This window comes from Falco rusticolus, chromosome 7, assembly GCF_015220075.1.
Source record: "Falco rusticolus isolate bFalRus1 chromosome 7, bFalRus1.pri, whole genome shotgun sequence".
NCBI classification, from domain to species: Eukaryota; Metazoa; Chordata; class Aves; order Falconiformes; family Falconidae; genus Falco; species Falco rusticolus.
Genome location: NC_051193.1, coordinates 57334677 through 57360842, shown reverse-complemented (window position 1 = coordinate 57360842; position 26166 = coordinate 57334677). Strand labels below are relative to the sequence as shown.

At 37.2% G+C, this 26166-nt stretch overlaps 1 protein-coding gene across 1 annotated transcript in view; it reads left to right on the top strand.

Annotated features, from left to right (window-relative positions):
• The window catches only part of STXBP6 (syntaxin binding protein 6), a 121955-nt gene extending 96657 nt beyond the window's left edge, over nucleotides 1-25298 (top strand). Inside the window, exons 5-6 of the mRNA XM_037395239.1 lie at nucleotides 17312-17469; nucleotides 22156-25298. Coding sequence (XP_037251136.1) covers nucleotides 17312-17469; nucleotides 22156-22179 — 182 coding nt within the window. The 3' untranslated portion in view covers nucleotides 22180-25298. The remainder of the gene's footprint in view (nucleotides 1-17311; nucleotides 17470-22155) is intronic.
• The last annotated feature ends 868 nt before the right edge of the window (nucleotides 25299-26166 follow it).

The following is a 26166-nucleotide window of genomic DNA, read 5'->3' as shown; positions in this document are numbered from 1 at the left end:
ATATTTATAATTATATAGATATATTTTTTGTAGATGAAACATGTTTGGTTTTTTCTGTGTATGTTTTTGCATTTTAGAATTCATCAGTACTTGCTTAAAATGAGCTGGATGCTGGGTTCTGTTTTGATGCTGCTGCGCATTTACTGATCAGTGAAAGCTGGCTTCTGGTCTCCTTTGTGTGTAACCATGCGAGACCAGCCAGTTTCTCCATCTGTAACAATTTTTTTTTTTCTTTTATCTAGCTGTATGGAAAGGATATTGTCTGTGTTCATAGTGACTTCAAAACTATTAGAAACGGAAAAGAGTTGCTTCTGTTGTTATTTATTAAAAGAAAAACAGCAGCTTTGTTGGTGGCTGCATGAAATCTTTAAAAGGGAAAACTGCGCCACCTGAATGCTCAGCTGTTTCAAAAAATCTTCCTTTTCTGTTCCTGCAACCCAGTATTTCTTATATTGCTTCTTTAGTTCATTGTTACTTCATTTAATGCAGCCATTTTTCCTATTCTGGAAAGTGAATGCAAGAGGTGCACTGATGGTAAGAACTGAACATAAACTACTCAATATACCTTTATGGGACTCATTTTTGGGTGAATCCAAATCCATTTCTTAATATTTGTGAGCCTCTTAAGTCCTTGACAATGAATTTTGCATAAATTCTTAGGTTTCTTGAGACAAGAAAACTCAAATGAAGCATTAAATAAGTTTTTCTTAAAATGACAATCCTCTAACCATTTGACCTCATCTTTTTTGTAAACCAGCCACTATCTCATTTGAAATGCCTTGCTCAGAACCATCTGGTGCTTAAGAATTGATACTTTTTTTTTTTCAGAGTATCTTTTTATCTTTTTGAATTTTGATGCCAATTTCCATCAGAAAGAATAGGACCTGATCTGTCTCTAGAATCACTTCTTGATATTCTGGTTAAAATCCCGTATGCCATATTTTCCAGAAACAGTCCCTTTCAAATATGGGAGGCAATGACATTACCATATATCTGAATGAGGTAAATAGGGTACTTGTTGTCCAGCATTGTTTCCATTCTAAAAATAATTCTAAATTTAGTACAGTGTAGTCCTCCATAATTAGCAGGAATTCATTGTGTTTACGTTTTCAGTCTGCTGTACTTGTGTTGATACAGATAGGAACAGTTCAGTGTATATATATCCTCATTGTATGGTTTCACAGCAATGGCTCTCTCTAATTTGGTAGCATAGGTCATTTCTGAAGGATTTTAGCATCTTCATCTTTCGCAGTTCCCATATTGACATAAGAATGCATAGAAGACCTTGTTTGGATAGTCCTCTATTTATTAACATTTATTTTTTTCTTTCTGATTTTTCAGATGCAATGTTAATTTGATAGCTGCATTTTAATTTGTAATATCTGTGGTATATCAGCTGCGTATTTTGTTGTTCATTTGTTTGTGTGTTGGGGGAGGGGTATTGTTTTCTTGTTTGGTTTTTGCCTTCTTGTAAACCTGGTATTTGGGGGAAAAAAAATCGGGATTCTTTTCCCTCTGATTTAAGTTCTTGTAGTTCAAACTACCTTTGAAAATGGCTGACCTTCCCAGTTTCAGGGCTTCCAAAAAATGAATTGGAAAATAATATTTCAATGCTGAAGAAGTCCATATTAAAACTATGTGAAGATGAGGCAAATGACGCCAGTTAAACTACATTCTGTATCTCTAGACTTCCTGGGAATTGAGGGGAAGGAGGATAAAAAAAAAGTTATTCGGCAGCTGAGATGTTGGAACGTGATCCCTTTGTTCCACATAGTAATAGAACAATCTTTTCCAGGTCACCTGGAGTAGAACTTCCAGATTCAGGAGGCTGACTAGAGGAATAAAGGAATAAAAAAACTAAAATAGCTTCTTTATTTGTTAATACATAGTTAATTTTGTGTCCAGCAAAACATGATCTACAACAAAGAAATACTATTAAGTATTTTATTGCTGAACAATGTTCCTCTATGGTTACATCTCTTTCCTCTATTTCAATTCTGTGTACATAAGAGTTGGGTTTTTTTAAAAGTCTGATGGCAATGCTGTTGAACAAAACAGCCCATTCTAGTTCTGTCTGATTCTGTTTTCCACCCCCTGTTTTTAACAGCCATTCCATCCTAGCTTAATTATATATATCCATTGTCCAAATTTGAATAGAGTACCAGTCCCTGTTCTTCTTTGGCTTAGAATAAAAAGCTAGTTACTGGGTGTCTAGCATCTTTCACCTATTCTCCAAATGAACTTATATATGAAAATTTCCTCCTAACCCAGGTTTCTAAACTGTTTAGATTTCTAACCTGGAATGGGTAAATTTAAAATACAAAGTCATAGACTATTAATCTAGGTAGCAGATAAATAGGATAATGTCTTTCAGGCTACTCAAGCTATTCTAAAAAAAACCCATAATATTTTGTTGCAATGACATATTTTTTATGATTCCTTTTAATGAATTAGCATTATTGTTTAATATAAAACATTAAGAAATAGAACACTGTATGTAGTCTTGATGATGTCTTAGACCAAAGCTGGCTTTTTGGCTGTTCAGAATTAGTTACAAAAGGATTGTTTCAGAATGCCTGCTGTGGCATGATGGTAGTTTTCTAAGTACATAATTTATTGATTTTCTGTCTTTCTCTTCACAGTATTTAAATTCACTCATAAAATGCAAAACAGATTGGATCGTCACCTTCACTCACTGTAGACTATAATGCATTGCATTACATCTGTGCAGCTGTAGAACATTTTGAGAGAAGAGTCTTGGTATGGATGCCACTGTTTTGATTCCCAGAGGTGGAATCAATTCTGAAATAACAATCACTAAAAGCACTTACCTTTCCCATTACTGAAGGTTAGAAGCTGACCCAGGCTACTGAAAGACCAGTTATACTAGCTGATTGTGGTAGATCCTGTGCTGCTATCAGGCTACAAACAAATTCTGTAAAGCCATTGTTAGAAATTTTTCTTTATTGAAGTAATACATAGTTGATGGATCTATGTAATATTTTCTGTTCTCTCTCCACTAACAAGATGAAACATTAAATTATTTTTTCCTCTCTTTGCTTTTATTTATAATTGACAAAATATAATAGTACCTTGGCTGGTTGCTGTTTCTGCTTACCAGTACACATCCTCAGTTTGCACACCTATATAAACAATACTCTTTCTCCTCTTTCCTTCTCCCCTCTTTCCCCCCTCTAAAGGGCTAGTGCTGAACTGATTCATTAAAGGCAGTTATGGATTTGGACAGGAAAGTACAGAAGGTAAGGTTCTCTCAAGTGTTCATTTAAGCTTGCAGTTAGAAAAGTCATTGCTGTCCTGACCTGGACAGGTTTTTAGTATCATATCCTTCTGCTCCTGCCAAATTAAAGTCAGTAGTATCTTTCAGACTTCCTTTATCCCCCTTCAGGAACCATAGCAGACTCTTCTTCATTCACTGTGCACTTCAGCTTTAAGTTATTTAGCTTTTGAGCATCTGGATACTGCGATTATTTTGCATAGTTCATGCTTGATAGGTTTGCAAAAGTGAAGAAACTTTATTCCATCAATGTCTCATTTAGAACATATCTACAAAGCAGTGATAAAAAAGCCCATGCATACAACTTGAGCCTAATTATACTGGTTAGTAGAGTACTGTCAGTAGTCTAGTTATAACAGTCTTGAAATCAGAGTGTTTACTCAGGTCCTCAGGTAGACTTTGTAGCCTCTTCTGAGCTTGTGCAGCTGTGACAATATTACTTGCAAGACCCTGGATTAGCTAGTAGTCTGGGCATGGAATGGCTACGTAGTTGGCAGTCATTGCAGGAATCTGAAATCTAGACACATTCTTCATTCAGTCAGTCAATCCAGAAGGAGTATGTAGCTTTCTTTTTTGTCTTTCTTTTCAGTAACTAGGTTAAACCCAGGGCTAAAACAAGGAGTGGGATATTATGCTCTAGACTGACAGCTGAACAGTTAAGCCTATCATTTTGCCTCCTACATTCTTTATCATCAGTAGGACCTTTGTACCTTTTTAAAACTACAACATTATGATTCACAAGTTATTGTTTTGTTATTGTTAGAAATAACTTGAAAGCATCTGTTTAACTCTCAGGCTATAGATATTACTTAACTAGTAGCAGGAAGAAAATATGCTGTTTCCTCATGTGAGAACTGAGATATGTTAAACTTGGCTTGTTTTGGCCTTAAAAGTACCAGGTTACAGATATGTTAAGAGAAATGGTATGCAGATGTAAATAACTGATTCAAAAGCAATGAATTAACAAATGGGTTATATTAGAAAATGTTTTTAAAGTATAGAATATTCCAAATTACTAGAATTAATGTTACAGGCTTTTTTTCAGGTGTTGCAAATCAGGAAGACTGAGAAGTATGGGGTCATTTTAAGAAATTTCTAAAGGGTTAAAGAGTAATCCTCTGGTTTGGTTTGTTTTTTTCTGTCTTATGTGCTTTGGACAAAATGTGAAATTAGATGGATTTTTTTAATCTAAAAGTCTTTCTGCTTGAAAATAATATGCAATATTTTCCTGCATTTTTCTATTCATAGCCCTTCTTGGCCACTTGGCATTAATGGGTATTGAAAGATTCATTTGTGTCAGAAGAAATTGCCTACCCCACATCAAAACAAGGGAAACTAGTGTAATCAGTCTTAATTTCAGATCACTTCTTATTCTGAAACCTGTGTTACTTTCCTGGGTGGAATCAGATTTTTGCAAAGATGGAACATTGATCTGTGGCTTGAGAGTACAGTGATTCTTAATGTTGCATGATTGGTAAAAGCTAAATTAAGTGCAGAATATGTACCACTCAGCTACCAGACTTTGGTAACTAATGGTTCTTTGAAAGGTCATAAACTTTGCAGATTCAGGTGCAAAGACCTACAGAAGTGTTTTCCATGGACTTTCACCTTCTTTGAAAGTAAACAAATCCTCCTGTCTAGGCTGAGCTAGGAGACTTCTAAATTTTAAGGCTCAAATTTAAGCTGTGAAGTATATTTTCCTTGAAAGATAAGTTGAGAAATTGATGTTCAGATTTAAGTTCAAGTTCAAGTATTTCAAAATTAAATTAAATTAATGAATCCAGTAAAGAAAGTACTTTCTATCACTGTTCTGTCTTTCACATCACTTAGTCATCCTTTTTGGCTGATAATTTAAATATTGAAATTATCTAGAGAGCATTCCATTCCTTTGATATGGGAATTCATTAAGTTGTAAGAGGGAGTTGTCTTACAGGGTTACAGTCACAGAAATATGGTTACTGTAATCTTTTACTTAATAACTTAGGCTGTTTAATAAGGCTTTTGCATAGCTGTTTAAGAGAGGTCAGAAACCTTTTATCTGTTTTCTTCTCTTTAGCAGTAGTTTCCTCTTTTATTCAAAAGAGCTCCTGAAGGAGGCTGTCAATACAGCACCGATACACGTGAAAGGATGTGTTAACTGTCACTTGGCAGGGAGGTGAGAGGGATGAAAGACGAGAACACCTTCCATTTGTCCTGTCACCCTTTATGATCATCTGTTAGGTCACAGCAGTGATGGAAAGCCTTGGGCTAATGGTAGTCTAGGAACTGTGACTCTCTGGTAATGATGGTTTTAACTGAACAAATACACTTAGTAAGGAGAGGCAGCTTATGGAAGTGTGAAGTGCCATCATCAGCTGGAACTTTATCAGCCTAAATATTTTGGTTTTGAAATACCTACTTAGTCCTTTATTACTATAAGGGAACTATAGATTTGCCTTAGTCCTTTATTACTGTTGTGGCATTTCTGGTGGGTCATTCTGGACACAGTTGTTCCTCGAGAACAGCTTCCATGACAATTTCAGTGGAGAAGGAGATTTGCTTTCATGTCTTCAGTGCTTTGTCACAGTAATGAACAACTGTTGGGTTTCTTTTTATGACATAATTCTTTCTCCTAACTGCTGAATTAGCGAATTGCTAAATTATCCAGATTGCTGAATGTGACTAATATGTGGGAGTCACTTGAGTCTTGACAGCCTAGGGGAAACTTTCAGATTAGAGAAGCTTGCAAATTCCTTTTTCCCTTTTTCCTTGCGAAAAAAAATCCCTTTCCTAGGCAGTTGAAATGTCATCTGAACAAATGCCAGGTAAAGAACTGGAGCTTCTGTAGTCACTTTCTTCTTTCTGAAGTGTTGTTTTCAGTAGCTAAGTATAATTGGGAGAGTGGAGAAGGAGGTAGCTTTTGCAGAGTGCTCTCTGCAAGAGTAACTGAACATATAAAGGCTACATTCAAGCTGATTTTTATTATTGAAAATGGTTGATTGAAACAGGTGGGAGAAACGTGCGCAATTAGCAGAGAAAACATTCAGACATAGACATTGTCATACCAGTCCTGGCTGACTGGGATGTTGCTAAAAGATTACCCTTAAATGCATAGCTCCTGGGTTAAAAGACCATGTTCTCCCTGAGGGCAGCTGCTCTTGCACCGCCGGTGAGTCTCAAGCCAGACACTGTGTTTTCGTTTGATGCATTCAAACCATTGCTCTTGACTGACTCCATCCTCACCTTGACCAGTTCTCACTCAGTCTTCTTCATTCTCACTCATGAACTACAACCTTATTTCAGCCTATGTGATAAAAGAAGTTGGTGATTTTTTGAATTTGTTACTTAAATGACCTTTTTGTAAATACACAGATTGAGTTTGCGGTAAACACAGAGTTTTCAGAACCCTTTAGATTGTCTTGACAGGAAAAAGATTAATTAGGCGTTGTGTTGGTTTAGGCTGGGACAGAGCTCATTTTGTTCATTGCAGCCAGTATAGTGCTGCATTTTAGATTTGTGACCAAAACTGTGTTGAGAACACACTAGTGTTATAGGTGAGCAGTGCTTACACAGTGTCAAGGCCTTTTTTGGTTTCTTGTTCTGCCAGCCCCCTGTGAGTAGGCTGGGGGAGGGGACACAGCCAGGGAAGCTGACCCAAACTGACCAAGGATACTCCATGCCATGTAACAGCATGCTCAGCAGTAACAACTGGGCAGGTAGCAGGGGGCACTTTTCCCAAGGTATCCATTGCTCAGGGACCGGCTGGGCTTTGGGCAGCTGGTGGTGAGTGACTGTATTTGCGTCATCTGTTTTGTGTTGTCTCTGCCCCCCCACATGCTCCTTCACTACTTAAACTATGAATTTTCTTGCTTTTGCTCTTCTGATTCTCTTCCCCCATCCCACTGGGTGGGAGTAAGCAGATATCTGGGTTGGAGGTTACCTGCCAGCCAGGGTCAACCCACCACAGGCTTTTATTCAAATAGATATTTTTTTTTCCATACTAAATATAATTTTTTTATAGTAGTCACTGTCTTTTTGTCCTATATGAAATATGTTTCCTCTTTCTGAATAGTCCTTACAGAAAAATATTCTTATTTTGAATATAACTTGATTGGATATTTCAGCTTGTGGTCATGAAGAAACATAGGAAGTACAGGATTTTGCCTACTGGTATAGATGGCTGAAAGGTTTCAACTAAAACCCCCATGCTTTTCTTTTGTAGGATGACATCAATAAAAATCCACATGGATGTTATTCCATTTCCAGTTACTTTACCAGTTAGCTGATAAAAAGCAGCAAAGCTTGCAAGCTTCTTTAGCATTCACAACTTTCACAGCTCTCCACTTGTGGCCCCAGTGGAAGTGCATTTAAGATAAATGTTTAAATTTGGCATCTCATTCTCAAACAGAAGCTTGTCGTCATGCATAGCTGCTGTTCTTCGTTTTCATTGCACATTCTGCTTCTTGAGAGGTTGGCTATAATAGTGGCATTGCTTGAGATCTTGTAGAAATCCAGTACTTTTCCAGAGTACACCCCTTTAACTCGTAATTGTCAATAATGGGCAAATATCACTGCTCAGTAAGATTTTTAGACTTTATTGATTTTATAATCCCTAAGAAAATTACTGGTTCTAGACCTGTAATTTTTTTGAAGTTATTACATAAAAAGTCTTTTCCAGCTTGGATGTTTAGATAGGAAGTTTTTTCCCCAAAGGTGTGAATTTCTGTGTATTTGGCCTGTATTTGATATACTCAGTTAATAATCTAGACTGTAACTATTTATCATTATATGAGCCCTAATATTAACTGTCATCATTAAATGTTATTTAATACTGATTTTAATTTGTCAGCATTTACCTGTAAGAAGATACTTGCTATAAATGTAGTAAAAGTAACAGCATAATCTGCATGTACCCCTCACCCCAGATTAACAATTTTTTGAGCGAAGTAAGGATAAGAGACAGATGCCTACAATAAATTGAAGCAAAGATATGTTAAATTATTTTTTTTTAATTTTACTGTTTGAAATTTGAGTCAGTAATTTGATCAGAACAGTCTCTTCATGCCTAGTGCAGGCATTCTTAAGAAGCACTCCTTATATGCAAAGTTTTTCTTCCTGTTTTTGGTCTTTGCCAGATTTTCTGTGGAGAAAATCTTCTTTGATCCTTTTTTTCCACCTTTGAATCTGGTCTTACTTAGGTGACCCAACAGAGTAATACTTGTAAAGCTTTAGATAGCATACTATTTCACATATCATCTATGCAATAGCTTTCTTTTAGTATCTGGAAGGACACTTATCTTTTCAGTCAATAAAAATAATCTGTGCATATAAAAGCATTTATATTAGTTTAACTACTCAAAAGTATCAGTAATTTACTTGATGCCATTGCTATGGAGTACTGAGTAAAACAGAACAGAATCTCAGTAGATCAAGAGGTATTCTCATCGTCAAGAGATCTCATCAATTATTTTTTTTTTTTATTCTAAATGGCCCCTGTGTTGTTTGCTGTCACTATTTAAAATAACAGGGTACTAGCATCAGTGATAATACTTTCATTTTCTTCCAACTGTGGCAAGAAAGCTTATCCTACTCAACTGTCTGTGGAAGGGATTTTTATAGTCCCTTACAGAACTGTGAAAAGGGTTGGTTTTTTGTAACACAGCTCTTTCTAAATCTAATATTTTGCAGTCCACATTGAGAGATGCGGATACACCTTGCTTGTTAGCAATAAAAATATTGAACTTTTGAACTTTTAAGTTAAGTTGGTGGGGTTTTTTGTTTTGTTTTTTTAAGACCTCATCTTCTCCATTTAATTAAATTTTATTCCTTGTGGTCTGCAGAAGTCATTCTGTTTGTGTGCAGCTTTCAGGTTTTGATCTGTTAACGGTCTGCTGTGTTTCGTACTACTTGATTTTCTTGTTTGTGTGGTTCTAGTTGGGTTATGTTGAAATAGGAGAGTTACATGCATCTGGATGATCGCTGTTTATTTGGTGTGTTTGGAGGTAATATCATTTGGCCAGCTAAAAGTCGCATCACCTCTTTTCATAGAGAAGTTTATGAAAAGAATTCAGTCAAGATGATACATGCGAAGATACTTTGTCTCATAAGATCCCCAAAGCTACAAATAGTTGGAGGCTTGGAAAATATATTAGATAAGTATCACTATATATTTACCTTACTCTAAGACTTTTTTGAAAACATCTGTTGATTTTTGTAATTTTCTTAAACGTCCATCAAATCTTGTTAAACAGCATCTTCAGGAGTTTTCTTGGAATGTAATGAACATTGAAAACAGATCAGACCACAATCTACTTAGCCTACTATTTTGTCTTTGATAGCAGTGATCACCTTAATTCATTATTTGCCAAACAAAATTACCAGTTCCAATGCTTTTGGGAAGAGGAATACACATCCTAAAGGGAAGGTTTACAGCATTTAAGTAGGTTAAAGTATGGTTCTCTGAAGGAGACCAAACAGCTGGCTTCAGTACAGCTCCTACCTGTAACTAGATTGGATAAAGTGGAAGTAAAATTAAATAATAATACGGGCATAAGTTGTGTTACTGTTGGCAAACAATAGTAACTGTAACTTGGGATTGAGACCTTCTGTTACTTGTTCTAGCTGTTGTGAGTCCGAAGTAATGCTGTAGGAATCACCCATTTTCTGCTTTGCTCAGAAACACTTCAGTGTTCCTGTGGGGCAAATCCCCACATAATCAAGGTCTCATACTTGAATGTGGAGAGAAGTTTTGCAGTGGAACTGCTCGTACTCTAGTAGATCTAGGGGAGGTTTAGGGAAGCCTTACATCAGGGGTGTTCATTGCAGACTGCAGAGCCTGGGTACTCACAAGATGTTGCTCAGCACTGCGGGTGGAGATAATTAGCTGAAACAAGTACAAATTCCTGTGCAGCAACCCACACTAGAGGGTTTCATCCCCCTCAATTTCCTTCTGTTTGAGTCACAGTGCCTTCAGATTTAGGATAACAAACATTATCTCTGCCAGAGAGATAACCTGCCAGAAACAGAATGCTAAAATATTAGCCTTTCACTCACAGACAGAAAAGGACATTAGGTAAAAGTCTCACTGTGACTGATATGAGCTGCTGTACTGGTAGATTTGATTTATTTTTTTCTCTAGACTATTAACTCTTTTTAAAGAAGTAGTAAATGAGTTTAGTATCAAGGAAATACTGTGGATCTTTGTTGTGCAGTGGTTATGGGTAGGTGTTTTTAAAAACCTTTTATCAAAACCAAGATGGAGGCAGATAAAAAATGATTGACAATTCAAAAACAAAATAACAAAAAAAAAACCACCAAAAAAACCTAAATAAAATAAATAAAAAATCCCCCCCCCTAAAAATCCCAAACCACTTCTATGTTGAGACATGCAAATGACTGTCCTAAGTTTTATTGAGTCTGGAATTTGATTGACAACTAAGACAACATCTAGCATGAATAGCTATATTATGTGTAGGACTGAAGGTTAAATGAGGTTTTCATGAGTCTGAGTTCTATTTGCATCCATACAGAAGCTTTGTTATTTAGTAATTTTTTGAACCAGGTAATTATTCTGTGATGAAAACTTCAGTTGCTAGTTGAAATACATTTTTTACCTTTCTGAGACTATTGGGCAAATCCTTGTGAAAAGTTTTTCTAGACACACAGAGGGCAAGGAGTGCTGGCACCAGAGACTTGTTAAAAGCAAATTGTTCCCGACCAGCTTGTCTTCTGTGATAAAGTGACTGGCTTGGTGGATGAAAGGAGAGCAGCAGATGTCCTTTTCCTTGACTTCAACAAGGCATTCAACACTGACTCCTCTAGCATCATCATAGTAAAGCTGGGGAAACACAAACTAGATAGGTGGACAGCAAGGTGGGTGGACATCAGGGGTAATGGTCAGCAGGTCCAAGTCCAAATGGTAGCCAGTTATTATTGGTACTCATTTTAAGTCAGCACCAAAGTCCATGCCATTTAACAGCCTGGATGAGAGGATGAGGTGCTAAGAGAGACCTAAGGAATTAACTGTGGTTCTTTAAGGGAAAAATGTAACTTTATTATATTTCTGAAGTTCATTTAAAAATAGACGTATTATCTTTAAAAATCACAGAAGTACTTGAGCTGAAATTACTATTTATCTTGAGCATATTTGCTATGCTTAGGTGACTTGCTGGTAAGATTTGGAACCTGCGAACACAAGATCAAAATATTAGCAAACTGGAGGGAGAGGTGTTGTAACTTTATTTATAATTTAATCAAATTGTATGTGTGTACATAGAATCTAATAATCATTGGTATGAGGGGTTAGAAAACTGCTATAACTTAAAAGAATTTAAATCTGGTCTGTTACAAAAGTCAAAAGGATCATCGTTAATTAAAAAGATTATTTATTTTTAAAGATTCCCCCTTGAAGTTACATTCTGCCTTTGTCACCTCCATTTTTGAGGAGTGATGAGGTAAACTGATGAAGTAAACTGGAAAGTAATCTTAATTTCTAGCTATAATTAGAAATACAGTCTTAAGTTCTCTTTCACCATTCTTTGTCAGGAAACCAAAATCTCTTCCCCTCTTAGTGTATGTTTTTCATTTTTTAGTATTTGACTTTTGTCAATTTAAACTGCATTTTCAGGAAGTGTTTTGAAGTAACTGGGAAAGAGAGATGGTGCTATACTCTGTAGCCTCTTCCCTTCTTCAGACCACTTTCGTGCTTACAAAAAGCATCTCTGTGATGCTTCCTTCTGTCATAAGGATATGTTCATTCTATATTGTTCAGCACCTTTCTCTTCTCCCTAGAGTCCTATAATTTTGTATTGATATTTTAATTGTTCAATGATTTTGATTAAGTGATGAGTGTACAGACAGTTAACAAAACACAAAATAATGAAGGAGAAAGAAGTCATTCTTTGTGTTTACAATCAGTGTTTCCAAACTTATGTTGAACTTTTAGTGGCACCAGTACATCTGAGTGTAAATAGTATGTGTAGGCATATAGAATAATTGTGTTGTGATGAGGTGGTCTTGTAAATGAGCTTGAACTGATTGTCATTATGCTTTTAATGTTTATTCAGTGACACAGGTCCGGTTTTATGCAATTCAGTGGGAACTATAAATACCTGTTTTCTTTCAATGAAAAAAAAAGTTTTTATGTCATAGATGGAACTTCTTAATTATCATAACTAATTGCATTTATTTCCTTTTCAGAAGTTCGTAGATAAATGCTGTATTAATGCATATGTAATTAAAGAGTGAATGCTTGCATTTAAGAATCAGTCACTGTAGAGTCTTATCACTAAGGTACAGATAAATCCCTGCAATGAACTAAAATACATTTGATATAGCTAATAGAGAATGTGGTGAACCTTTTGTGAATGTGTGATAAAACAAATCATGCAAACTAAATAATTGTGTCTCTAGAGGCCAGTTAGTTTCTTCAACAAATAGAGCAGTTCCTATGCTGATTAATGGGTAGTATCTCTACGTCTTTCAGGTACTGCATATGGTGGTTTAAGGATGTAGTTTTCTCTTTTGCATGATAAAGGCCTAAAGCAATGTCACCTGATTTCATGGGCTGCAAGACCCTCTGATACAGCTTGTAATCATAAGACAAAAATTTAAAAATTAGTCTGAAAGAGAGTTGCGGTGCTTCCTGCAAAGTGTATTTCTTCAGTTTTTATGTCCATAAGAAAGAAACACTGCTGGGGTCACTGGTATAAAGCATTCACACAGGGGTCGATGCCCTTCTGCTATTTTGGCGCTTTGGGACCCCAATAAAGTTATGTATAATTAGACAGGTCACTAATTTTTTTTTTTTTTTTTTGGGGGGGGAGCTTAATTCCAACAGTTTGTATTTCACTACAGCAAATTCAAAACCAAATGTGTAATTTGCGTAGAAAATTGGATTACCAAGCTGTGTAGCTATTGATTGATTTGGAAATTTGCATTTTCCTTTCCTCTGGGTAGACAGCTTCAGACCATAAGACAAAAAGTATTACAGAATTTAAAAGCTGTATTAGAAGTGACCTTATTGAGCCACTTGTTTGAGTAACTGAAAATAAATCAGGAGTATGTTTCTGTGCTTTTATATATAGTAAAATTAGACTAAAGAAACCCACTGAATTAAGCTTGATTTTTTTAGTTTCAGACTTGAAGTTGGCCTAAATGTATGTGTTTTGTTGGTACTAGAAAGTAATATTAACCTAGTACTTTATATTAAGCTCGGTATAAATACACATTTCCCCCATGTTATCTGCTAATATTTGCTCCACTTAGTGAGTCTGCACATACTGTTAGATAGCGAAAAGCTGTGTGCTTGCCCTTAATAGAGACTTCAGAAAAAGCTGTTTAATAAAATGACAGAGTATGTAAACTTTTCTATTATCCCTTCATGTTTACTTGGAAGAGAAAAGTCTGTAGTCTTAACTGCTGGGGTATGTTCTACAGAGCTACAAAAGATATGTGTGCTCTAAAAATGGATCTCCATGTACCTTAGAAAAAGCAGCAATGCTTTTTCTCTCTGCTCACAATGAATACTAGCCATGCAAAATTTGAGACTGCAGGCTCTTGAAGTTGAGTATCTTGGGAACAATGTGAGTTCTTTCTTACTAAATCAAACTCAGAACAGTAGCTGATCCATACCCATATTTTGGTGGTGATTTTCTCATCTTGTAAGTGTTACAGAATCTCTTTCCTGAGAAGATATATGTGAAAAGCTGTTGAAAGTCTTCCATTGCGAAACTTGTGTCTCTAACCTCGTAGATGAGAAGTCCTGAAATCCTTCAGACTCTTCATAGAGGGGAAAAAAAATTAAAAAAAGTGGTTAACAGCAGTTGTCTCATCTTTGGCGAAAATAGGCAAAGATGAAAACAGTCTTTCCAGACTCCAGGAAAGAGATGTTAACAGTCATGTTTCTTTAGGTTTTTCTTCAGTGGCTCAGTGCAACTCACTGGCATAAGTTCACACCAAAGTGGGTACAGTTCAGGCAGGTTTTCTTTCTCAGTCACAGAACAAACTTCTCTGGAGAGCTTGATTCACAGTAGTTCCCTCCTGAAGAACAGCTTAAATGTTTTGCACGTTGTAGGTGATTGTTCACAGAAATGATTCTTTAATACCTCCAGTACAAGTGTTGCTATTCTTGCAGTGATACTAATATGGGGACGAGGCATAGTCAGTCATACCAGCAACCACCTACACATGCTCTAGAAATACACTGATGAAATTCAGTAAACTACTGACACATGGGTTTCTGTGTTGCTCATAGATTAGGGTGGATTTTTTAATTGTTTTACTGACATTCCATTGGAAAAGATTATCCAAAAGTAGTTCTCCAAAACACTCTCAGAACACTGGCTTCTGCAAGTCACTGCCCATAGAAAAATACAGCAGATCTTACAGATCTTACTTGGAGAGAACACAGCATTGTATCAGCTAGAGAGAAAAATAATTACTATTGGGCCAAACTTCCAATTTTGTTCTTCTCTGCTGAAAACAATGTGGAGAAAGATATCAATCTTTTCTCACAAACCCTGATGTTTTCAGGGATATAGAAAATGCAGAATATTTTCATTCTTCAGTTTCCTGTTGCCATTGACAGAAAGTCAGCAACATGTTAACTTCTACTCCCCAGCACATTTTAAGACTTCAGAAGATGCTTAGTTTTATGAAGCTATCCAGGTACCCTGCCTCTGTTGAATTCAGCAGAAGCTTTGTGATCTTATAAAGCAGCAACAGACTTAATACAGTGTTGACAGCTTTTAAAAATCTTATCCTAGAAAACTAGCACTGATCTATGCAAGAGGTTAAATAAAGCCTTTAGATCACACCACCAAAAAAGGGAAACTATTTCCAGTCCAGTGTTGCCCAGTGCATGTGTGTGTTGGAAAAGCTACCTGAACAGAAGCCAAAATAAATTCCTAAGAACTGGCTTTAAATGAGCAAATTATGAACAAAATAACAATTGACTGAAAAATCTTGAAGTAAGGAAGTGTACAATAAAGTTGTTTGGGTTTAATATTGTACTCGTCAGTGTCTGAAGAGAGACAATGTTTTTTCAAGTTTTATTTCTGTCTTTGTAAATTCTAGCTCACAGTATTTGCAAATAATCATCTCTTGAATATTAATGCCAATCGTTATTTTCCTTTTCTAAGTGCAGCCTATTTGTTCCATGCAACAATAGAAAAAAAACCAAACCTGTAGCTATTCCACATCCTATACATCCATTATTTTTAATTACTGATGTGAAAAATTTAACAGCATTGGTATACAGGAGGCCAGGTTGCTCTTTGATACTTCTCATATTGACTCATGGTATGTGAGTCATTGTGTGTAGGTTCTTGGGTCCCTCCCTCAGCTCCATAGTTTGATACTAGTTGTGTTTTGTTTTAATAAAATTTTAAGGCAATTTCTTATCTCCAGAGTTCCTGCATGCGCAGCTTGTGCTGTTGTTCTGGAGGCCACCTGGGGCAACCTTCAGTTCCACTCTTCATTGTTTGTTTGCTGTTTCTAAGGAAAGTACTATCTCTAAAATAAGTCTGAGTGGGTCTTTTGTTCCTCTTTTTCCATATGAAACTACTAGCAAAATAACCCTTCAAATTAATGTTTGCCTTTTATTTTTTAACCTGGCAATATTTTTGAAGTAGATGTGCTTTTCAGATTAAGGACAAAAACAGTAGGTTTGTGTTTATTTTCACTTGTCTTTCTTTGTCTGTAAGAACAGCAGACTTTGTTACAACAGGAGATACACTGTAATACTTGGTTCGGCCTCCTGCGTTGAACTAGTTTTGTACCTTAAACAGCGTAATTAATTTTAAAATGTTACATATTGGCTTTAATGCTGTGAAAAAAGGCTCTGTGTGATTACAGTAATTGGGGCAGTTCAGAAAACAGGCAGCAACAGCATGCCTGGAGGTTAGTGCTCTATCTCTGTTGGTTTTCTTGCTCTTACAGTGCCTTTGTATATATCTGGACAACAAATTCCCTGTAAGGTAGATGAAGTTTTAAACCTTGTGGAAGATACCAAGGGACTACTGCATTGTGAAAAGCTGAATTTGTACTAGTCCTTTTGCTGAAAAGGTTAAAGGAGATACCAAAATTTCTTTTTGTCCCACACGTGTTTTAGTGTGTACCAATTCATACTGACAATGTGTTAATTTATCTGAAGAGATTTCAGTTTGTACTGTGGTTCATATTACACAACTCATCAGCAGTTCATTCCAGAAGGAGCATAATCGCTTCTGTTCAGAAGCACTAGAGAAAGGAGTACTGAAAAGAGTGAGCATTTAAAAGGGATAAATGTAGAGGAGGAATGCAGTTCTGTTGAACACTTGAAGAAACTACTACATTGTGTGCCAGAGAAGAAACGGAGAAACTGATAAGTTGACTTGGATGGTAAAGTGAAAGATTTAGAAGATACTGAGCCATGCTGGGACTTTAAATACTGAGGTTTAAATAGAGTATGCTGTCACATGAAATACAGCTGGTGCACCGCATGGAGAAGGGAGATAGACCAGAGCAGCATAAAATAACTGTAGCAATAGTGTTTGGGGTGCATTTGTAAAAGAAATATTGTTGCAATAATTATAATATGGAAAAAAATGGTGAATTCATGCAGATGTGTCCTGCAGTGTCAATCATTTATTCTCTAGGGAAACAGCGTAACTTCTGAAGCCAGTTAATCTATATTAATTTGAGTGCTGTGAAGAAGCTGTGTGCGCTTGTGAACAATTTAACTGATTTAGTAGAACAGCTTTCTGAAATGCTGTATGAGCGTGAAGCTTAAACAGTACTGCATAGCTAAGTTATGTCCACTGCTTCCTTATGTTCCCCAAGTAGTACATTGCCATATGGTACTTGTTTATAATTTGCTAATAATACAGTTTGTGTGAGAAAAAGGTAACTTGGCCCGTTAACCAAAATGGAACTACATGGTAAACCAGCACATAACACATCGGCTCTAGAAGATTATAAAATAAAATAATTGTATTTTATACCAGGTGTAAATATATATGTATGTGGGCATTCTAATAGTTTCTTTTGATATTGCAGGTAACAGTATACTCCATTCAGCAGCAGACAGTGTGACAAGTGCAGTACAGAAGGCAAGTCAGGCTTTGAATGAGCGTGGTGAAAGGCTAGGTCGAGCAGAAGAAAAAACGGAGGAGTTGAAAAACAGCGCTCAGCAGTTTGCAGAAACTGCACACAAGGTAAGGCTTTGGTGGGTTCAGGCTCTCAGTAGGTTAAAGTCACACATTCCTTTGTTTTGAGAGGAGGAAGCTCTAGAAAGAATTGCAGTCAGTCACCATTTACAAACAGCTTGCTGTTTTCCTTGATACTGTTCCTCACCTGACAGATTTCCGATTTATAACATCTGCGCATAGATGTGAGGTTTGCTGCATTTCCATTTGAATTAAAGCTACCTTCCTGAAGCATACTTCAAATCTATCTTCCCACTGTTTGATACTGTTCCTTATACTTTGTGCAGCAGTATAGTGAAATTGTTGTTAGTCCCCTTTGATAAGCTGTCATAGGTCTGTGACTGTTTCTGAAGACATGTCTTTTTGTCTGGAAATGTCATTTATGGGGACCTTGAGGAACTGTTCCATTTCAGGAATGTGTGGACATTTCCTGGAAGGTATTGATCATACTATGCCTGTTACTTCTGCATGTGTGTAATGGTGCTGATTGTCACTGCTGTGACAGACGTTCTAGGCATCCACAGCATTCAGTTTGAAGGCTAACACATCCACAGCAGAAATATTCTTTAAAAAAAAAAAAAAAAAGGTAGACATTTTCTAAAATGGTTGCTCATGTTCTGCATGCGAGTTTGTTAGTTTTGCTGCTTAGCGCACTTATTAGTCTTTATCATGCTTATGCCAAAAAAATTCCTGGCTAATGTATTAACACTAGAAATCCTAGATTGATACTTTGTGGTTTTATACAAACCTCTGTCTTTAGTGTTTAAAATGTCACAGAACAACTTTAATATTTACTGGGATAATCCTTTACTTTGTTGTTCATTTAGATTAGTATGGTTCAGCTTAGTGGCCTGAGTATGGTACAAGCCTGCTCTTGGGTTCTTTGACCTAATACACCACCCACACCACCCCTAGTGATAACTGTGCCAACTTAGATAACCAACCATAAACAGCAGCTACCACTGCTGCTAGGGTAGGGGGCAAAAGGTTTGCTGCTTTAGAGTAAACCACAGAGTGCTGCTTGGTAGGGAGTTAAAAAATGAAAAATGCCTCTGATAATTGGGCTGCTATGAATCTCGATTAAGATTTGAATAGGTTTCGTTAGTGTGTCTTGCCCTTTCGTCGTCCACATGTGCAGAACAGAAGTTCCACAGATGAAGTCATGCTGTGAACAGAAACAAATCTTTTCAACAGATTCTATTTGGAAAGTCTTATTTTAAAATTCTCAGGATTAGAAGATGCAGTATTATAAGAAAAATGCCATCTTTGATAGACTGTGCTGTACCATATTTAGAACAAAAGCTTTACAAAGTCCTGATATAATAATCCAAAAGAAAAACTCTAGGGTAACATAGCAGGAATGGTGGGTAAGATAAAAACATCCACAATAGAAGGATTTATTTTTGTTTTTATCAAATAAAAGGTGTGGGAAAATTCTCAATTGGGATTTTGTACATAGTCATTTCAGTTTACGTGTCTCTGTGGCAGTAAGAACAGTTTCTGCAGGAAGTGTCTTAAGTGGTGCAGAATAGGAAAGGATGATTTCCATTTGGGCTGTGTGCTGGGCTGAGATTTATGAAATCTTTCTGCCACTCCAGTTCTACAGATTACCAGTCTTCCTCAGGTGAGTGTGAGGCCACGTGCTATTGAAGCTATCCCTATTACCAACTGCCTTTCAGTGGATGATAGTTAAGGATTTGTAATAAATACTTGGGGTATGTCTTTTTAACAAGAAAATCACATCTTTGTATTGGAAGAAAACAAACTGTAGTTTAGTTCTTAGAGGACTGCAGATTAGTACTTGTCATCTTAATGATCATAAAGATAACAGTAAAATGCGGACTACAACACTTGTTTTCTTGCAATTTTATTTGGATTGGTGTCCCACATCTTGAATTGTGTCTTAAAGGTGCAGTAGTCCTCCTGTTTCTCAACAGTTATCTCCCAAAAATGCATAGGGCAGCCGCCCAGGAATGTATTAGGTTACAGAGACTGTTATTTTGTGGTGGCATGCTTTGCTTTGAAAGAGCATCTTGCTGGGGTTTTGTGGAGCATTTAGGAAGTACAATGTTGTTCATTGTTAAATGTTCCTCTGGGTAGGTCTTTGAGGGGCACCTGCTACTCAGACCTTAGATGTTTGTACACAAAAGCAAGCATATTAATCCCATGAAACCAGTAAAGCAAGGTCTACCTGAGTGTTGCTTAAATGGCAAAATTGTTACTTTCTAGCAAAACAGTAACAGTGAAGAGCTTTTAAAGAGGGGGGTTGGCAGAACTGCTACCTTGGATTTCTGGAGGGCAGACTATGTCCTGTTTAGCAGCCTGGTTGATAACATCCCTCGGTAGGCAGTCCTGAAGGGCCAGGGGCTCCAGGAAGGCTGGGCATTCCTCAGGAAGGAAATTCTAAAGGTGCAGGAGCAGACTGTCCCCGTGTGCCAGAAGACGAGTTGGTGGGGAAGAAGGCTGGGCTGGCTGAACAGAGCTTCAGCTGGGACTCCGGGGAAAAAAGGAGAGTTTATGACTTTTGGAAGAATGGGAAGGCAACTCAGGAGGACTACAAGGATGGCATGAGGTTATGCAAGGAGAGAGTTGGAAGGGCCAACACCCAACTAGAACTTCATCTGGCTACTGCCGTAAGAGACAAGACAATGAAAGATGTTTCTATAAATACCTTGTAACAAAGGAGGGCTAAGGAGAATCTCCATCCTTTGTTGGATGCCGGGGGAAACATACTGATGAAGGCTGAGGAAAAGGCTCAGGTACTTAATGCTTCTTTGCCTCAGTCTTTAATAGTAAGACAGTAAAAAGTAAGACCAGTTATTCCGGGGGTACCCAGCCCCTTGAGCTGAAAGACAGCGGCAGGGAGCAGAATGAAGACCCCATAACACAATGGGAACTGGTCAGTGACGTGCTGCACCACTAAGACACACACAGGACCATGGAGCCAGGAGGGATGCACCCAGGGGTACTGAGGGAGCTGGCAAAGTCCTCACTGAGCTGTTCTCAATCATGTATCAGCAGTCCTGGCTCAGCAGGGAGGTCCTGACTGACTGGAGGTCAGCAAATGTGACAGCAGATGACAAGGAGGGCGGGGAGGATCTGGGGAGCTTCAGGCCTGTCAGCCTGACCTCGGTGCCGGGGAAGGTTACGGGGCAGATCATCCCGAGTGCCATCACGGGGCACATGCAGGACAACCCAGGTATCAGGCCCAGACAGCATGGGTTTATGAAAGGCAGGTCTTGCTCCTAACCTGGTCTCCTTCTATGACAAGGTGACCTCCCTAGGGGATGAGAGAAAGGCTGTGGTTATTGTCTACATGGACGTTAGTAAAACTTTTCACATCATCTCCCACAGCATTCTCCTGGAAACATTGGCTGCTCGTGGCTTGGACAGGTGTACTCTTTGGTGGGTGAAAAGCTGGCTGGATGGCTGAGCCCAAGGAATGGTGGGGAATGGAGTTACATCCATTGGTGGCCGGTCACAAGTGGTGTTCCCCAGGGCTCAGTATTGGGGCCAGCTCTGTTTAATACATTTACCAATGATCTGTACGAGGGGATCGAGTGCACCCTCAGTAAGTTTGCAGATGACACCAAGTTGGGCAGGAGTGTTGATCTGCTTGAGGGCAGGAAGGCTCTGCAGAGGGATCTGGGCAGGCCACATTGATGGGCCGAGGCCAATTGTGTGAGTCTTGGGAAGGCTAAGCACTGGGTCCTGCACTTGGGTCACAACAGCCCCACACAGTGCTGCAGGCTGGGGGAGCAGTGGCTGGAAAGCTTCCCCAGTGTTTTTTTTCTGAAAAACAAATCTTGTTTGAGGGGAGGAAGTGTCGGTTGGAGTTCTTTCACGCTGAGATGGCTTTGCAGTATATCTCTACAAATAATAATTTTCTTAAAAAGGTGTATGACCAGGTCCTTGTGTATCAAAGGCTTAGGTCAATTAAATTTGAGTCATTTATTGGTTAGCATTTCACTGGCAGAAAATGAGGAAATGTTAAGTTCCCCTACGAGTTGTGGTTTCTAGGTAACTGCCTAGAGCGTTCGCTTATCTCTGCTTTTTTAGTGTGCGATTATCTACAGATACCAGTTTATTAGACACACCCTAAACCCAGGTTGTCCTCTTGGTTTGCCAAAGTCAGTTTGTCTGCTCTTTTTATGCAGGATTTAACTTACTTTAGCTCTTTCTTCTCCCTCTCATTCCCACTTTCAAGTCCACTTTGGGATTATTTGAAATTGAAATTATCGGTAATCACAGAGGTAGAAAGGCAATCAGTCCTTAATTTTTCATCATTATGTAGTGGCAGAGCTGCTGAACAGGTGTTTTAAATTACTTGTCTATAATTTCTGATTGTATTTAACAATCCAAATCACTAGGCTGAAATTACTGGGTTTAAGCATGTCTTTGTTTCTAGCATCTTGCTCTAGTCCTCCTCACAGATAGCAAAATAATGGAACAGTGGGAAAGAGAGCTGTGAAAGCAGATAAATCCTGCTGCCTCAGCACAGCAAAGGGAGACTTTGCCTATCCGTCACAGCAAAGGAGCAACTACATATCTCTGTGCAGAGAAGTTACGGATTTCAGGCATCTTTTAGAGAATGGTCTACTAACTCTTCTGATCCAGACTAACCACATAAAGCTTCATATAGCTATCATTACATGTGATGACTTTTTAATTCATTTTTTTTTCTTTCTTTTTCAGCTTGCCATGAAGCACAAATGCTGAGATACTGCTCAAAGTTGAAATCTTCCCAAGAGAAACTGAAAAGGCTACATTCAGCAACTTTTACAGGAGATCCAGACTTCTGTGTGCTTTTTCCTTCAAGTTCAGTGGAGATGCATTATTTCAGTTTCTGTGCAGGAAAAAGTGTTGCATTTCTACCTTTTTGACTTACTTTTGTTCCTCTTTTGTAATACTGCTACACAGTCCTGCAGTACTTTCTACCTGTACTTCAGTTGTTACAGGAGTGAAAGCAAGCAGGGGAACTGGACCAAATGACAAGCTGATCAGGATTAAAATAGTAGTATTCTTCCCCAGTTGTACAGAAAAATATTTAACTGGTTGTGGACGTATGTGTGGAAATAACATCCAAAGAAAGGGTACACTTTTCTTCATTTTATGTAGCATCAGCGGAATGTGAATGTTGGAATTAAACACCTGGGGTTGTATCTATAGGGGAGAATAGACTGATTTGTCCTGGGAAACAGAAAAACTTGTTTCTTCTACCCAGTGTAGGAAGTTTTCATATGCCATCACCAGCATTCAGAAGCACATATCTGAATTGCATTCATATTTGCATTTTGCATATTCTGTTTTCCCCTCTGGACTGATTATTTGAATAGTATAATGAAACCTACAGAATGTATGCTTGAGGTTTCAAAATTGAGGAAAAAAAGTAATGTTTACATCTACAAACCCATAGCTATGCCTCAAATACAATCTAGAATTTGGCAATCTGGTATGAAATAACATTTCATTTTCTTTTTAACCTGTGATTGCGTGGTGAAAGGCCTATATGAATGAGAATGCAGAGGCCTGGGAAAATGAGAATGCACTGTTTTCCAAGGCATTTGGTTTTCATAAATTCTACAGTAAGAATTTTTGGGAACACTTCAAATATTTGCCTGATTGGAATGACTTTTGTGTTAGCTAGTTGTCTGAGTTTTAGTATAGTGGCTTTCAAAAAGCATGTCTTGGTACATTAGAATTTTAAGTTCTAGTTTGGGTCTCAGTTTTCAATATATATTATCACTGGAAGGGTGACTCCCTACTTCATTCTGTATTCACTATATGCAATATATGCATTGTATTCTTTTGCTAAAGTAGGTTACCCTTTTCCTTCACAACTGTTCTCTTAACATTTTTTAAGATGTTCTGATATGCTTCTAGAATGAAGAAAAAAAGAAAAAAGATGCTGCACTGTTTTGTTTTTTTTTTTTTAATGGTAAGCTAGAAACAGAAATCCTAGCAGAAGTTTCAACCTTCATCCTCTGATGATGCCTGCTCTTCATGTTTGTCCTCATCTTAACAGACGGTCAGGAAGCTGGCATTATATGAATGTACTGTAGTTTTCATTTTCAATGTAGAATAAGATTTTTGCATTATTAAAGACACTTTAAAATTCTCAGAGCACTGCTTGTAAGAGAGATAAAATCTTCTGTAGTAATTGAGAATATTTTTGTTACTGCAAGCTGGAGTAACTGAAAATCTCTTGAAAATACCCATTTTGTACAAAGATGCTTGGCTTTAGGAAAACATTCTCACAGAACTAAAGACACCGACTAGTTAACTGATTGCATTCAAACTTTAAATCTTTTTTTCCTGTCATTTGAACTGTTTTGTATGAAGCTTTTTATTTAATTTCACACTGGGAATTGCAAGAAGGGGTAAATATGTCATCTGTGTAGTACCCTACTATCATTTAGATTTATTTAGCATCAACTTGTAACAGTGACTACACCCAGCACCATCAATTGAAAAGGAATTTGACCACATGTGTTATAAATCAGAACAGGCTCATTAACAACATGAGTTCTCAGCACTCTTGCACTACAGACAATTAATGCTTGCCCTGGAAATGTCAGTAGCTTTGAGTGCTATCATTATAACTATGGGTATTTCTGAAAATTAACCACAAAAACAGCCCCTCGTTAGAAATTAAACTTCTGCTAGAGAAAAAACGCTACGCTATCTTTTTAAAATCGGCTGCATTAGAAATCGGTCAGGGAGTACATTTTTGAGCACTTAGCTCTTTTTTGTCATCATCTTTTCCACCCTTAGTTTTTTAACTATATATTCTGCTGCTAACCTCACAAGCCTTTCTCTTGAGAGAAAGAAGGCATAGGTTTTGAACTGCTGCCATCTAGTTGGTCTTCTAAGCTTGTCAGTAATGTAGAATAAATGTGTAAGACCCAGATCAGATAAACCTGAAAAGAATTAGTTGTCTAAATTCACATAAAAAGGCATAGGTTTTCAAGTGTTTACAGGAATATCAGCTGGGCAGGACAAGGTCACAGTTGCACTGCTAAGTTCCAGACCTTTTGTGAGCTGAACTGTTATAAAACATTACTTTAGTCCCACTGACAGGTTTTCGGCATATTTTTTTATATATCCTCCAGTTAATTGTTTTGTCTTATGTATCATAACTCAGGACTTTTATCCAACCATCAAAAGCCATTTACTATGGGAATCCTAAGTAGCCTAGTGTTATTAAATGAAGGAAAAGCGATTTGTCTGTGTGTTTACTTTGTTCTTGCTGTGCATTAAACTACAAGATTTGGTAGTTTTTAGGAAAAAAAAAACAACCCAGAGGTGTATAAATGTCTATCCAAAGGTAAATCTTACAGCATTGCAATTTCCTTCTGGAACTTCGCTTGTAGCGTATACAACCTAGTGGTATTAGATAGTTATGTACATAACATACACTATAATTCAGGTTAATGTTTCCTATGAAAGAATGTATTTGTAAATTGTAACAACATCAATAGTTTCTTTATCTTTTTAAAGTTCTGCAAAGAATAACAATGTATTGTTAGACTTTACTGTACTGCAAACTCTGTCTTAAAAGGCTACTTTTGTGTCTAGCAAAAGTTGTGCATTATGTGAAATATTAACAAAAATGTGCTCTCTAAAAAGTGATCTAAAAGGTAGATAGGTTTTGCTATGATACGTCAGAATTGTAATACTTGCTGGTATCTCTTGTAATCAATTCCTTGGAAGTTCTCAAAGATGTAGAAATTATTTCATGCCATGCTGGGGAAAAAAAAAGTGGGACCTGCTCTATTGAGTCATTACTGGAAACCCTGATTTTGTCATTAAATACTTTAACTGTGATGAAAAGAAAACTGTCTTTTGATTATTCGTCTGTTCAAAATGCAAATTATTTTCAAATAACATTTTTATATTTAACTCTAGCAGAATTGTGCTTCACTCTAGCAAAACTGAATAAAAATTCATTTCCACTCTACTGATGAAAACTTTCTCTAGGTGGAATACTGTAATTAAAGTAATGGGAACTCGGTTGAAGGATTTCATGTCAAAGCAGATTCCAGACAATGGGTAACACAGATTCAAGTTAGCATCCTACCTAAAGGTTGTACAGGTTAAAAAACTGTTAATTTGTTTTCAATTTGCTATGAAATGCTTATTCTGAAATTGTTACTGTTTTCTTTTGACAGTCTAATTTTATTGATAATTTTTATCCAAACAAAAGCAATTTTAATTCCCTGTGGTAGCAAAACTATAAAGGTAAAATTCTTCTACACACAGGGAAGCAGTCCCATACATTTGCATGAGGGCTGCTTGCAGAAAAATCTTAGCAAATATGCACTGACTGCCACCATCTCTTTTTCAGGCTTAAACATGGTCCCTAAGATCCTAATCTCAAAAATGTCCTGTTGACAAACGCTGTCAACTAGTTAAATTCCTTTAGTCACAAGGTGAATTTTGCTAGAATGCATGTCATCCGTCCAATGCTGTATCCTATACGTGCCCAATGCCCAAACTTTTAGTAAAAGAAACAGATTTTTGGTGGATCAGCAACAAACTTGATCAGAGCAGCATTTTGCTGTAGTTTACTCATAACCACAGAAAAAACTACCAAACTTATTGTACATTTATCCTGTAAAAACAGGAAAAAGAAAATGTTTTGTTCATGTTCTTAGATCAGTTTCCCCATGGTAGCATTTTTTGCTTGATCTTACGATTGTCATA